The sequence below is a fragment of the Peromyscus californicus genome, unplaced genomic scaffold (genome assembly GCF_007827085.1).
Source record: "Peromyscus californicus insignis strain IS unplaced genomic scaffold, ASM782708v3 Scaffold_7__1_contigs__length_154581171, whole genome shotgun sequence".
In the NCBI taxonomy this organism is placed as follows: Eukaryota; Metazoa; Chordata; class Mammalia; order Rodentia; family Cricetidae; genus Peromyscus; species Peromyscus californicus.
Window position 1 is genome coordinate 84,768,671 of NW_026294595.1, and position 15,063 is coordinate 84,783,733.

General features: G+C 40.1%; 1 protein-coding gene across 2 annotated transcripts in view; it reads left to right on the plus strand.

Annotated features, from left to right (window-relative positions):
* Positions 1-15,063, plus strand: part of Lgr4 (leucine rich repeat containing G protein-coupled receptor 4) — a 100,331-nt gene that overhangs the window by 11,713 nt on the left and 73,555 nt on the right. Inside the window, exon 1 of one of the 2 annotated variants that reach the window (XM_052726123.1) lies at positions 12,539-12,673. The exons of the other annotated variant lie outside the window; for it this stretch is intronic. Within the exon in view, the coding sequence (XP_052582083.1) occupies positions 12,666-12,673 (8 nt within the window). The 5' untranslated portion in view covers positions 12,539-12,665. Of the gene's footprint in view, positions 1-12,538; positions 12,674-15,063 lie in introns of those variants that run through there. 2 annotated transcript variants of the gene reach the window in all.

The window sequence follows — 15,063 nt, forward strand, 5'->3', positions numbered from 1 at the left end:
CTAAATTTGTTGAACTTGGAGGGCTAAATTTAAATTAAAATACTTCTTTTATGTGTATGAGTGTTTTGCCTGAATGTATCTGTGTGCACCATGTGCCTGCCTGCCTGCCTGGTACCTGGGGAGGTCAGAAGAGGGTGTTGGATCTTCTGGCACTATTATTACAGTTGGTGGTGAGTCACCAGGGAGGTGCTGGTAAGAGAACCCAAGTCCTCTGCAAGAGCAGCAAGTGCTCTGAACTGCTCAGCCATCTCTCTAGCCCCTGAGGACTAAATTTTTAAAAACTTTGTTTTCTGCTCTTCACAAATGAGTCTACTCAATTTCCCTGTTTAGTGTATAATTATGAATTCATAATGAGGAAAAAACTCAACCCTCTGTTAAAATTGACCTGCATTTTTACTGCTCAGTTTGGTGTATTTAGGACACATGTTTTGAGATAGAGTCTTGATATATAGCTCTGATTGGCCTGGAACTCATTATGTAGCCTAGACTGGCCTTGAATTTGTAAAACTCCCCCAACCTCTACCTTCTGAGTACAGGGATTACAGGCATGACCAGCCACCACCCACAGCGGTGCATAGATCTCAAGTCATGAGGTAAATATACATTTTTAAGAACATGGTAGTCTGGATTTGAATGTCTTAAAACTATGGCAAGGTTTCTTCTTAAGCCTAGTTAGTTTAGTATCCAACATTAGTCAAACCTGTTAAAAATTGATTTTATTTAGAAGTTTATACTTGTCAAAGAACATTTTACAACATCCTTTTGATCCATGGCATTTACCCTGATACCCTGAAAACATCTGCAGACATGACCTATTGTAAAACATTTTACCAAAAGTGAAGTCTTTGGATTGTTCGGGTATCTGTGTTTGAAAAGCATGATTTTCTTTTTAAAAATGGAAATTTGGTAAGGAATTTCTGGATCTGCCTTTTGTGTTAGACATGTTATGTGTGCTATAATTTCTGTAATAAGTATTTAGGTCCATTTCAGGGTTCCCATTTTATAGCTAAGCAAAGTGAGATTTCAAGGATTGGGTAACTTTCTCCAACACCCACACTTGGTGGGTGCTGGTTTGTCAGGTACTTGTGCTTCAGTTTGTCATCTGTGTTTGTTTGAGTGTTTGACAGTTTATCATAAAAGAGTGGGGTAAAAGATCAGGGCTAGTGAGAGGGCGCCTGAGTAAAGGCACTTGCCACTAGACCTTACATAGAGCCTGAGTTCCACCCGTGGAACCCACATGTGGAAGGAGAGTACCCGTTCCTTCCTGCAAGTTGTCCCTGGTGTCCACATATGAGCCACACAAGCGCGCGCGCGCACACACACACACACACACACACACACACACACACACACACACACACACAAAGAAAGGTGAAAAAAACTGGTGGGAAGTTTTAGATTATTACAGTAAAAGAAAAACTCAGGACTGAAAATAGAGCATACTCTAAAGCATGTGTATGTCCACATATCTACATTTGTGGAAGACTGACCTAATGTTAAAATCTATGTACTCTGTGTGTAACATGAAGTTTTTTATTTTCAGTGGATTTTTTTTTGTGGGGGAGGAGAATGTATCAGTCTCCCTCAACACCCCCCCCCCACTGTAACTCCTGCTTTTCATTGATCTGCATTTAAAAGACGTTACGTCAGAGGGAAGAGGTGAATACAATCGAGGTACACTATAGATGGGTATGAAAATGTCATAATGAAATCTGTTACTTTGTACAGGAGTGTATGCTCATAAAAGAAACAAAACCTGAAAGAAAGAAGAATTCTGATGTGAACATCAGCAGAACACTCCACCTCCCTCAGTAGTGAGTGTCAGGGACACATGTCAGTCGCACGCTGTGACTGGCTTTCTCTCTTGCCCGTGTGTAGATGGTATAGGAGGATCAGATCTGCTAGCAGACTCGCTTTCCTGTTTCTCAAGGAGCAAGTCTCTCAGTGTGCTCCTTTAAAGCAAAGCCTTGAGGAAGATTAGAAAACCAAGTGTGTGGTGTGATGGTTTCCATATAGCTGCCCCTTTTCACTCACTGGAATTTCCTGCCTCTCCCGTGGAAGATGTTTTTATAGGGAAGTCAGCATAAAAGTGAATCACCCATGAGCCGTTTTTTTTCCCCCAAGGCATTTCATTTACTCAACTTGGTATTAATTTAGTTGGTACTCTTTAGTTGACTTGAACACTGTGTTTGTTGATAGTGTGAGCTGATGTTTATTAAGCTGTTAATATTTTACAGACTTCATGAGTCCCCATTTGGTCCTATGCACACTTTTTCCTCTAATAGCAGGGCTATTCAGGATTGAGTCTGTGGCCATAATTTCAGCGTTCTGGTGATTGCCAGCGCCATCCTGGAGAGCCATTTGCTTGCTGATTCTTTTTTTTTTTCCTCCTGAAGTGTTTCCCTTTTTCATTTCACTTAGATGGCATTGCCATGAGGAACTTTGTAGTCTCTCTGGCCTTTCAGAGACATCCTCACTGTCTTGTTATTTACTTGCTTATGAAGAATGTTCCCAGGTGCCAGGCGTTGAGTGCTTTGCTTCACGTGTGACGTCTGTCATCCTCCAGTCACATTCTCTTGTATGTGCTCTTCTCTTGACCATTGCAGAGAAGGAGAAACCTAGCAGAGTGTGTTGATGTGAGGGCAGTTGCCGCAGTTAAGGAGGGATGTTTTGCAGAGGAGGTGTTGGATTTGGCTTTCTAGATCTGAGTACAGCCAGGCATGGTGGTTCATGCCTGCAATCCCAGCACTTGGTAGGTGACTCTGGAGATCACCCGGATACTAAAGCCAGCATGGCTACAGACACTCCATCTTTCCCTCAAAGAAAAGAAAAGAAAGAAAGAAAGAAAAAAGCCAGAGTTACTTAGTTGAGTGAGTTTTACAACACTGTCCTTCTATGCTTTCCTGTAGTCAGTCAGTTGCCTTCTGCGTCTTAGATAGTTGGAAGTATTCATTTCATAGGCCAGGAATTACTTCTGGAGAGGATTTTGTTTGGTCCACTGCTTGAAATGTCCTGAGCCACTTAGAAAGTGGATTATGAAGGGATGTGAAGGATCATGTAGTGCAGCGAATGTAAAGCTTCACTGTTATAAGCTCCCCTCACCCCCCCCCCCCAAAAAAAAAAAAACACTGGAGACATTCTATAGGAAAAAAAAAAGTCACCTCCACTGCCCCGAGGACATATGTTCACATCTACGTGTTTGTAGACTTGGTATTTTTTTTCTTTACTAAAACGTTCGATTAAATAAATTATAATGCCACATTTTTGTTGGTACTTTGCTGAACTTTCCTTCCTTCTCGGTGTACTTCTAAAGAACTAGGTCTGAGCTGGAAGCTGGGGCTGGTGGATTTATAAATCCAAGCCCTTGGGAAGTGGAGGCCGAAAGATGTGAGTTCAAGGCTGGTTGGACTATATATGTGTGGTAAGATACTATCTCCGAGAAAATAAACAAAAAGGGAGTATGGAGGGAGGAGAAGGAGAGAAACCCGGGGTGGGGGGGTGGAGATGAAGTTGATCTGGCTCCAATTCCCTTGTCAGGGGGGAGAAATGATTTTCTGCCGCTTTCCCAGAACCATTCCCAACTGCCAGAGTAAGTCAAGAGCAGAAGCAGAAAGAACAGCGTCAGAAAAGGTGTCCTCTTTCGCCCCGGTAAAGCTCAAGCATCCAGTAAGACTTTGCCAGTCGTGTTGATACGGCTTGTGCTGCCAGATGGTAAATGCTTCCCGCTTGTCTTTCCAGCCTTTATGGGCCTGGTTCTTTTGGACTCATAGGCAGCAGATGATTTAACTGTGATGGGGAATAAGACGATAACTGAGTTTTGAGCACTAACAGTATCTATATAATGGCATCACTAGTCTCCAGCTTAGAAGAAGCGTTCCTCAGATAACAAGTTAGTTACTTAAAAAGGTAATTTCTTCAACACATTTATGATATGTCTGTCCTATTTGGTGTTGGGGACACAGAATTAAATAATGCCTGATGGCATCCCCACCAGATTCATGACACTTATCTACTGGGTAAGGAAGGAAGTAGTTAATTGGACAAAAGTAATTAAACACAGCAGCTCTTATAAGGTCTGATAATATTAAATACTGTCAAAAATAAACAGCATGAAGGAAGTTGCTATTTAGGTTAGGCAAAGGACTTGCAAGATGATGAGCAGTTAACATCTTTGGAAATATGAATCCATTTTAAGCACTGGCAAAACAGTATTATAAAGTTTCTGTCTAGGAATCTGCTGAGAGAAGAAAAAGGCTGAGTCTGTGTACCAGCCGGAGGGGACCTTCTCTCCCAGGAAGTGATTGGACATTCTTCTGACAACTTGTCAGACCAGCTGGAAAGGACCTGAGGGGAGTGGTGGGACCTCCCCTTGACTGGAACTGCTTAGCTGTGCCCTCTGTGGAAATCACAACCTCATGTTATGACACCAGAGTTGGTTTTGTGGGGTCATGGGACCTGTGTGTTCCTCCTCCAATGTGGTTACATTGAACAATTCTCCCTTTTCGGCTTTAAGAAAAAAAAAAATTATTCTCCATGCTATAGTGACAATTTGATTTAAATACGTAAGGAATAAGAATCAGTGTAGCAGGATGAACTAGCGGAACAGCATCAGACAGGAGTAAAGGAACTGATCCACGCAAGCACATAGGCCGAGCTCAAGAGTAGGGGTTAGATGTCATAGGGTTGTAGATATGATAAAATGATAGTGATGGAGAGCAAATCCATGGCAGCTACAGTGAGGGAAGAGATGGTGTGGTTGGTTAGGGGTGGGAGTATTCCCTTGTGATGAGGGACAATTCCTTAGAATTGCAGTATTGTGAGTAGTGTACATGTGATTTAAGAAATGAGTGCCTCTAGCTTTGCTGTGGTGCAGGCCCATTATCCTGCCTACCCAGGAGGCTAACACTGTTGAGGCCTGCTGTGCAACATTGTGAGTTCAAGGTCAGCCTGAGCAACTTAGACCATGTCTCAATATAAAAAGCAATAATTTAAGGTGGACGGTGGTGGCACACGCCTTTAATCCCAGCACCCTGGAGGCAGAAGCAGGCAACTCTCTCTGAGTTTGAGGCCAGCCTCGTCTGTATTGTGAGTTCCAGGATAGCCAGGGCTATACAGAGAAACCCTATCTTAAAAAACAAAACAAATGAAACAGCAAAAAAATTCTTTTAAGGCTTGGGGTTATAGTTCAGTGGTAGAACACCTGCTTAGCATGTGTGATGGAGGCCCATTTGGATCCCCAGTACTGCCAAAAGAAAAAAAATACGGCATATAACTTGTCAGGCTTTGTTAGGCCCCTAGCTTACTAAATATATTATACCAGAGTAAACTTCTCCGTCTAGCTGCTGTACTGTGGATATATAAAATTCTCATTAGCAAGATCAAGGTTAAAGGTTTATTGGGACTCAGTGGAGCATTTTTGTAGCTTCCAGTGACAAAGTATTTCAAACAAGAATGGTAACCGCATTAGTTTAGAGTCCTGTACTCTTAGTCTTGATTTTACCTTTTAAGTGAGATTAGGAAACAGACTCTGAAGTGAGGCGATAAACGTATAGCTGTGGAGCCAAAGGCTCTGTGTGCACCTTTGGCTTCAGGGTCAACATTACTTTGCTCCCTGAGAGCATCACTGAAGTTTATTTGTTACTGAGCAGCTGCTGTGTAAGTGGCTTCTCTCTTTCTCCCCAACTTCCTGCCTTTCTGTGTCTCTCTGTGACTCTGTCTGTTTCTGTGTCGTGTGTGTGTGTGTGTGTGTGTGTGTGTGTGTGTGTGTGTGTGTGTGTGTGCAGGTGCACACACATTAATGTGTCCTGAAACAGGAAGTACAATACTTTAAGTCCATTAAGTTGTCAGTTTAAATGGTTGCAATCATGTTTTTGTGTGGAGCACCCATGCACTTCCTAGTAATGGCAGTGTTTCATTACTGAGCACCCAGTCTAGGAAGTGTGGGGCCTGGTGTTGGGTCTCTCTGCCTGTAAATTAGTAGCAGTTTTGCTTCTGATGACTCAGTATATTTGCCTTAATTGCTAGATTAACCATTTTTTTTTTTTTTTTTGCCTCCCACAAAAGGTGCACACATTTGTAAAAAGATAGGATGAATGAATGAAGTTTTAAGGACTAATTTTTGTGGTATTTAAGCAACAATAGTCCAGATTACCCACAACCTTAGTTCCCTTTCACGAGTCCTACGGATGGGCTTTGTCACCATTTACACTTGATTACTTCATTGCTAACCCCAGTGATGTGATTTAACATGCAAAGACTTAATTATTCCTTTCTGGCTTAGTTAGAAATTTCCTGCAATAATTGCCTCCACTGCCCTTTAGCCTCTTAAATGTTTAGTTTGTTTGGAAGAACGTGGCTGCTCAGTAAGCAGTTCCAAGCCCAGCCGTGTCCAGAGCTGTCTTTATCATAATTTATACCTTGACATAGTGACTGAAGCCTTGGTTCTTAAGTGATGGCTGGTGGATGGGTGTTCCTTGGCGTAGCAGTGTCAGACATTTGTCTTAAGGTGCTTTTCATGGCTAAATAGCACTAAACAGTTCCCTAAGGTCTCAATTTTAAAATTTGTTATTTCCTAATTTTAAGTGAGGAATTGTGCCAACTCTGGAAATAAAACTAGATTCTTAAAATAGCTTTTAGACTTCCAAAACTTTTAGTATTTGTAAGAACTATTTTTGTAAGGCCATAACATGAAATCCTAGTTATATGGTAGAGACAAGATCATTACATGTTATCCCATTGGATGTTATTTTATGAACAGCAAAGAGGTTTATATTTAGAGTTATATTTAGGGTTAGCAAAGAGGTGGTTTTCATTTTGCTTAGTTCTAAAATATAGTTGTTATATTTATGGCCTGAAAGCAAGGAATAGAGGAGAGATCATTTGTTTTCTGAAAATAATTTTTTATGGCAATGACCTTAACTCCAATTCTGTTTGATTCTCAAAGTTGAAGTTTGTGGATTGAACATGCATTTTCTGCCAGGAGGAGAGTATTCTACCAGGAACAATTGAAAGTATTCATTCTTTAAAAAAAAAAAAAAAGGTATTCATGCTACCTAAGACTTTGTTTCATGTACTTGTAGATTTGTCTCTGGAAACAGGTTGTAAGGTTTATTAAATACTACTTTTTAGGTTTTATTTTTTACAACATAGTTTTAGTTACAAGTCTTCTGCTTCGTTTTTCAAAATCGTTTTTCTGCTCATTTCCTTTAATAATATTAAGCACTCCATTCTCTATGGGGTGAGGGTAGGGGTGGACCAATAGTGATATGCTGGGGATAACTAGGCATTCTCAATGAAAACAATGCAAAGTGCTATGTTTAAATGAAAAGCTAAAATTTTTTGATTTAATAAAGAAAAATAATATATTGAAGATGCTGACATTTGTAAGAATGAATCTTCCATTTGTGATATTGTTAAGAAGGAAAAGACTGATTGCTTGTTTTGCTGGTTAAGTTATAGCTACTCCATTATAAAGCTGAATACAGAATTTATCAGACTTAATTGAGGAGTGTTTGAAGATGTTTTATGCAGCAAGATTCTGCTTTTCAATTTCTATGCATACAAGACAGTATAACCTTAAGTCATCAGTTTTTGGATAACCAGCTCATTTTGCTAACCTTTTTTTTTTTTTTTTTTTTTCAAGACAGGGTTTCTCCCTGTAACAGCCTTGACTGTCCTGGATCTCACTTTGTAGACCAGGCTGGCCTCGAACTCAACAGAGATTTGCCTGCCTCTGCCTACCAAGTGCTGGGATTAAAGGCATACGCCACCACACCTGGCTTCATTTTACTAACTTGAGAAATGTCAGGAATATGTACTTGAGGAGATGTGCATAATAAAGTGGAGCTGTGCTTTCTCGTGGGGACCACCAGCCTGCAAATAACGACAAGGAGACTTCTTATTAGTTATGAGAGCTTGACCTTTAGCCTAGGCTTTTCCCAACTAGCTCTTAGAACAAATTAACATGCTTCTATTAATCTATGTTCTTCTTTTACCTTTTCTAAGTGTGGCATGTCTGACTTGCTCTGAGTCTGCTGGCAGAATCCTTGCACCTAGATTCCACCTCCCAGTTCCTCTCTCTGTCCGGAAGTCCTGCCTACCCTCTCCTGCCTAGCTATTTGCTATTCAGCATTTCATTAAACCAATCAGAAGGCGCCTTAGGCAAAGACACATCTGTACAGTGAACAAAAGATTATCCCACAACAGTAAAGAGCTCCAACTTAAGGATTGAAGAGGAAGCACAGCAGGAACCTCTGAAGATATAGGAGGGCATGCGCACACACACATATATACACACACATTCCTGTGTGAATAGATACAAATTGAATGCCTTTTTACTTTAGGTATGCCCCTATCAGACACTGTGGCCTTAACTTTTGCAGTTGGATAGTTGACAGCCAAAGTTGAATGAATTTCTTTTTTGGTTTGTCATAATTTCACAGACAGAAGATTCTATCTTACTATAGCATATGATTGTTTCTCCCTATCCATATTAAATCAGAAACTTTTAGCTTTCTATATAGACCAAGTACTTGATAGGGGAGGAGTGTATATGAGAGTTGAAGCCATTATTTTAGTAGAAGCCAAAATGGTCAGTCTCATTACCTATCTATTATGTGACCAAAAATGGTGTGAATCCTATGGACAGTGGGGTGATCTATATGTCCTGGCCAGGATGGGGCAGGATAACAGGAGAATTTATTGTACTACTAGAGTGGCCATATAATTTAAAGTAAGGGTGAGTTGTTTACTTCTAGACTTGTCCATTTAATAATTTTGGATCTTGGTTGGCCATGGATAACTGAAATCATGCAAATGAATCTGAGGATAACAGGAGTACTATTGGACTTTTCAAAAGTAATTTTGATGTGCTCAGCGTGTCCAGCTTACAGATATCTATTTGAATTACATTTATTTCTTATATCTATTGAATGCTTGATGGTGTATGCACATGCATATGTAGGTGTTGCTGCATATGGGCTACACTAATGCAGAGGGATTTGTGGGAGTAGGTTCTCCTACCATGCAAGTCCCAGGGATTGGGGGACTCAGGTTGCATTTTCCAACTGAACCATCTGGCCAGCCCTTGAATTCTCTAAGTAGTATGGCAAGTAGTAATCCCCTCATCAATAAGACATTTTGCTGAAATAGATTATTCCAGTGCTTTCATGAGTTTTTGTTTGTTTGTTTTTGTATTTAAGTAAGCATTGATCATTGGACAGCTTGTAAGGACTATCTGGACAGGGTTAAGATGGCAGAACCATCTTATTCTTAGAACAGTGGTTTTCAGCCTTCCTAGTGCTGAGACCCTTTAGTACAGTTCTCATGTTGTGGTAACACCCAACCATAAAATTATTTTCTTTGCTCCTTTATAACTGTAATTTTGCTACTGTTACAAATCATAATGTAAATATCTATGTTTTCTGATGGTTGTAAGCAACCCCTGTGAAAAGGTCATTCCAGCCTAAAGGGGTCACAACCCACATGTTAAGAACCCTGTCTTAGATTAAGATAGTAAATAGTTTGACTTGTTACAACTTAATTACTTATGCTGGTCAGACATCATCAACTAGGTGAGTTCCTTTCCTTGTTTATCTACAGGCAGATGAGGAAAGAAAACATTCACATGGGTGATAGCTTTCCTTTTATTTGAATTGGAGTGAGAAAAGTCCTATGTTGGTCTCCCACTTGTTTAGAGAGTAGGCAAAAAGAAAGCACCCTGCCTCCAAGGGCCTTCCTACATTGGTTGGTTTACTATTACTTTGTTAGTCTCCAGGAAAAAAGCATGGGATGCTTGAGTTTTCAAATGGAAATATGTATTTGTGGTTTTAATACTTAAATCAGATTCATGAAGTTACTGTTGAATCTTAAAATGAGTTGGACAATGAATAAATGCACAGGAAGTTCATTTGTTTCTGTGATTTCTTCTTAGTTAACAAAACTCCAAATGATTTATTCTAATGTAATAATGGTTTTTAGCTTAGTAACGATTTCATTAAATTAGAGCTTAGTGGAATTGCTACATATAATCAAATGTTCCTGTATTTAATAGTAAGGTCTTTGAAAGACACATTAAGAGAACAGTGATTTTTGTTTTACTTTTTGTTTATGACCCAAATTCTTTAATTTCTTAGTACCAGTGGCTTTGACTCTTATAAGCACTACAGGGAACAGCGACTGTAATCCCAGGACCACAGGATGCAGGTCTGGAGCACAGGTGTGGTGCAATACCAATGGGAAGATTAGGGAGATGATAAAGTCCATTGAAGTCCATTAACTAACGCTAGCAGTTGGGTGTGTAAAGCACCTGTTTAACTTTCATGAAGCCCTAAGTTAGAGCCTTAACACTGCACATAAATAAAGTTCATTGTTTCTCCTCTTTGGAGAAAGGATGAGCCTTGGTTATCTTAAAAAAACAAAAACAAAAACAAAACTACTGGAAGATTTGATACACTGTTGAGGAAATATACAAGTGACATATAGTGAAAATGTAATCTTAGCTATCGCTACAGTAAACATTTGGCTAGGTTCTTAGTTTACAATTATCCGTAAGCTTGAATCAGGTCTTACTTAGGGTCCTTAGCTCTTACTTGCTTACTGACTCCAGCTCTTCGCTTTCCATTATTTTTCTCCTGCATGTAACATATATACTGATCTATGTTGAAGAAATTGAAGGGCGCAGAACTTTGATGTTTAGAGATCGTCTTTTATTCATGAGATTTTATGAATTAACCCGCTGAGCAAAAGTTTATACCATTAACAAAGTATGTGCTTGTTGGACTTCCAGGTGTGTTGCTGTATTCAAGGGTAGACAAGGGAAAATAAGGATGAAACTTCCTGTTTTAATGTGAACCAGGGTCTTCCTATGTACCCTGCATTGTACTCGAAGCTTTATACTTGTTAGTTTGCTTGATCGTCACAACTGTATTGGAGAGGTCTTTATCCCCCTTTGAAAGGAGGCACTGTTATAAAACATCTAATTAGCTAAATATGTTAGTAGTGCATATCCAAGGTCATGGTTTGTAGTTTCTAACCAGGGCTTGAACCCATTCTATCTGACTCTAGGGCCTGTGCCCTTTCCCTGTCACAGTGGCTCACAAGTGTCCATAGGTGATGTGGTTTCGTGGGGAAGACAGAATAAGGGCAAGAAGAATTGGTATGAGAGCGCCGAACAGGAACATGGACTGGGGTCTGTGGGAACAAGAGGAGGCCGAGGAACTCACTCCACTCTGGGACTGGGAAGCCTTCCCAGCCGAGGTGACATTTGAGCTGGGTCATTTAGTCTTCTGCAGGGCAGCTGCCAGGTTCTGCCTTGTTTGAAATAAGCACATTTACAAGAGAATAGTGGAACACATTCCACTTGATGGATTAGATTGACAGATTGAAAGTAACTCCCCAGAATGATGGCTTTGTGAGGTGCTTGTTCTCTGAGAATTCTACCTGCCACTCCCCTTTGGTGAATTGTGGCAAGAAAGCTGTCACATTAAGCTGTCATTCAGGATATTGGGGGGCGGGTGGTGGCAAATTATGGGCAGGAGTAGGTATTTGCAGAACAGCCTACAACCCGGAAAGATTATATTTCAGAGTATTTAAAAATGAGCACAACAGCCCTTTTTAAATCTGTGCAAAAAGAAAATTGGATAATGAAAAGTTAATTAGGCCATGGGTATTTTTAAATCTCAGACATTCTGATTCTTATCCACCATAATTAGACGAATTTTTGTTCAGGCTAGGATAGAAAAAGAAATCAATTATAGGATCATACACTATTCTTATAGAGAGTATTTAATTCTAAAAAATACTTTCTGTAATTTTTTTTAAAAAAAATGAGTTTCTAAGAAGAAAATCTGATTCCAGCTTGCATCTGCTTTATTCCAGTCATCTAGTTGTTTGCTTTAAGACTGTCTCATATTTTGCCATTTCTTTCCATTTGTGTGTGTTGAATTATTGAAAAGTTGAGGAGACGGCTCTAGATCTTTCTAAATTATGGCTGCTCACAGTTTTATTTCTGGAGAAATGGCTGAACAATACTTCAGGCTTGGCACTCGCCCTCCCTCGCCTCTGACCCTGCTCTCCCACTGCTTCTAACCAACCCTTCCATCACCCTCCACTCCCCGACAGACCCTGAAATAAAAAGAACTTGCTTTGTTACTTATGATAATATTTAAGCTCTAAAATTTTAACAGTATTTCAGTTGCAAATAAATGGAAATTGTGTATTCTGTTTAATGTGTTTCAGAAAATCCCTGCCATTTTTTTTCTTTAAATACAAGAAAACAGGCATGTAATGCCTCATTGAAAAAAGCCTGGAGGGGTGCTTTGTGCAGGTCTTAATTAAGGGCTTTGAAAGACCAAACAAAAGGAAAAAGGAAAATGCTACAGGGTTATTGTTATTCCACCCCATTGGCTCAGCTAGCTGACCATCCATTGGAGCATTTTGTCCATTTTGAAACTGAATGACACTTTTGTTCATGATTAACAGAGGTGAAAGAAGCCAATTATTGGGCCCTCTTTTTCCATAGAACAGCTGCTGTTGGATTTAACTGCGGGCAAATATGGCCTTTTACTACCGCAAGGATGTTGTGATGACAGTTTATTTTTATAGAACTATGTGATTGAAAACAAAATCTGTCTGACTTTTGTTATGAATATGCCCTGGAATTTATCATGGAAGGGTGAGTTTGTCAAGCCGTTTTGTAGTTCTCTGTAAAAAATTGCATATATGTTGTATATGATACCCATGTGCATAATTTAACATCTTTTTAATGTAAGGATTCAGTGTTAAAAATCTGTTTTCTACTCTGTACGTTTGTAGCTCCTTCAGCCTTTTCCTGTTTTACTTTTAATGAGAGCTCATAATTTATTAAAGTTAGGAAGCAATTAGTGGGAGATTGAGTAGTCTTGAGTAAGCTTCAAGCTATTCTGATATACAGACTACTTAGGTGGGACAGATGAATCCCAGAGACCACCTACCACTAATGCAGAGTTCCGGCTTTAGCATTCAGTGGTAAATGAGCTTGGGGAGCTCTCCCTTGTGTCTTGGTATTAATGAATGTACAGTAATAGTTGCAACTGGGCTCAGGGCATGAGCGTTGTCCGGGATGACTTCATTTTAATATGTTTTCAGATTGTGAGCATGCAGTAGGTTTGGGGGGCTGTGTACAGTTGTGGTTCCTTTTAGTAAAACTAAGCCTTTCTTTTTTGTTTTCAATGGTATTCTAAAAGTAGCCCCACCAGGAACAAAACCAGCCTGGTTGTGTCTACTTTAAGAGAAGGACATGTGTATTCCTGCCTTGCTTTTGGGACCACTTCTCCAAAGCCATTTGAGAAGCTGTTGTGAGCTTTCTTAGGTCTTTCTGTATTTATTGGCAGCAAATAAACAGAATCTGTCCTTACTCTTCAGGTGTCTTCTGGAGATGAATACATCCTCAGTGATTCTTAAGCTCTCTGTCGATATCACGATATTACTAGACAGTGTGGTCCATGGATTTACTTTAGTCATCATTGTGACAAAATATAACAGAAGCAGCTTTATTTGGCTCATGGTTTCAGGAAATTTCAGTCTGTCATGGTGGGGAAGGCATGGTGGAGAGAGCCATTCAGCCTGAGTCAGTAGGAGCGGGAGGCAGTGGCATAGCATAACCCTCAATTGGAAAGTGGAAGCAGCTAGGTTGGGCTGTAACCATCAAAGGCCCATCTATCCCTCACAGTCCACCTCCACCATGTAGTTGCCCCTTCTACAAAATTCTCAACCTCCCCAAACAGCACCACCAGCTGGGACCAGTGTTCAGATACACGAGCTCTTGGGAAACATTCCAAACCCTAAAGCCTAAAAACAAAACAAAGTCAATTTTTATGGCAAGATAAGTAGCCTGGTTGTGTGGCTTCATGGGCCTGGCTGTCATTTGAATAAACATTGAAGTTCATTTAAGTCTAGAGAACATGTCTTCTTTCTGTAGACTTTGCAAAAAAAAAAAAAAAAAAAAAAAAAAAAAGATGGCCTGGAGCTGAGCTGTGTCTCTTCTCCTCTGAGTTCACTCCCCCTCTTCTCTGTTCCAAATCTTGTTTGGCTGTGCCCTCTGAAACTCTCCCTCAGACTGACGCACTTTCTAGCGTCCTCGGCCTCTTCATTGACTTAGCCTAGAGAACAGCTTTCCTTGTAGGCTCCTGGATGGAGGCTGCTCATCTCACTGCACTGTTAAAAGAATAGCCAAACGTTGGAGTTCTTGCCCCTCCCACTTTCTGCCTGCAGGTCATCGGGATAATATCTACACTTCCAGTGCCTGCTTCTTCTGTGGTCCCAACGACTGTCTTCCCTCACCCACACTGTCCACACCTAGTCTCTCTGCCGTTCACTTTAAAGCCAAACTCATGATCTCATAGTCTTTGCTGTCCTGTCTCTTATTGTAGATTCTAGCATTTACCTCACCTAGATAATTCTCCTCCTTCAGCCATTTATCCCCATGGCCACATTTGGAGTGTATAAAACTTGTAACCGTTCACTACTTCTGACCTCAACTTATTTGTTTCTCTTTTTCATCTCTGTTTATTCTAAATTCATGTTTTTTTTCAACCTTATTAAACAATCTATGAATCCTTATACTTTTGTTATTTCTCTGGTCAGATTAAATGATTCTTTACTTTTTCTCACCAGTATCCTTAACCTTCTTACTCTATTGTTCTCTCAAAGCTGACTTTTTATTTACTGAGGAGATCAATCCTTTTAGGTAATCTGTGCCTCTGTTCTGTGAAATACCTTACTGCCCTGCTCCTTAAACTGTGTGACCGTACAGTGTCATATAACCGAATGTGAGAGTCATGAAAACTTTGTCAGCTGTAAAAGTTTTCTGAGTGGGTGATAGTCGAACATGAATTCAAAAATCAAATGTTCAGTGTATCCAAGATATTTGCACACCTTCACTATAGCCATGCTTTTTCACCAGGTAGCACAAAGAACACTATCTAAAACACCTTGGCTCAGACGTGACACTGTTGTGTGGTATGAGTTGCAGTGACTTTATTGTATGTACAGATATGTTAGCTCTTACAGAGACATATGGGTTAA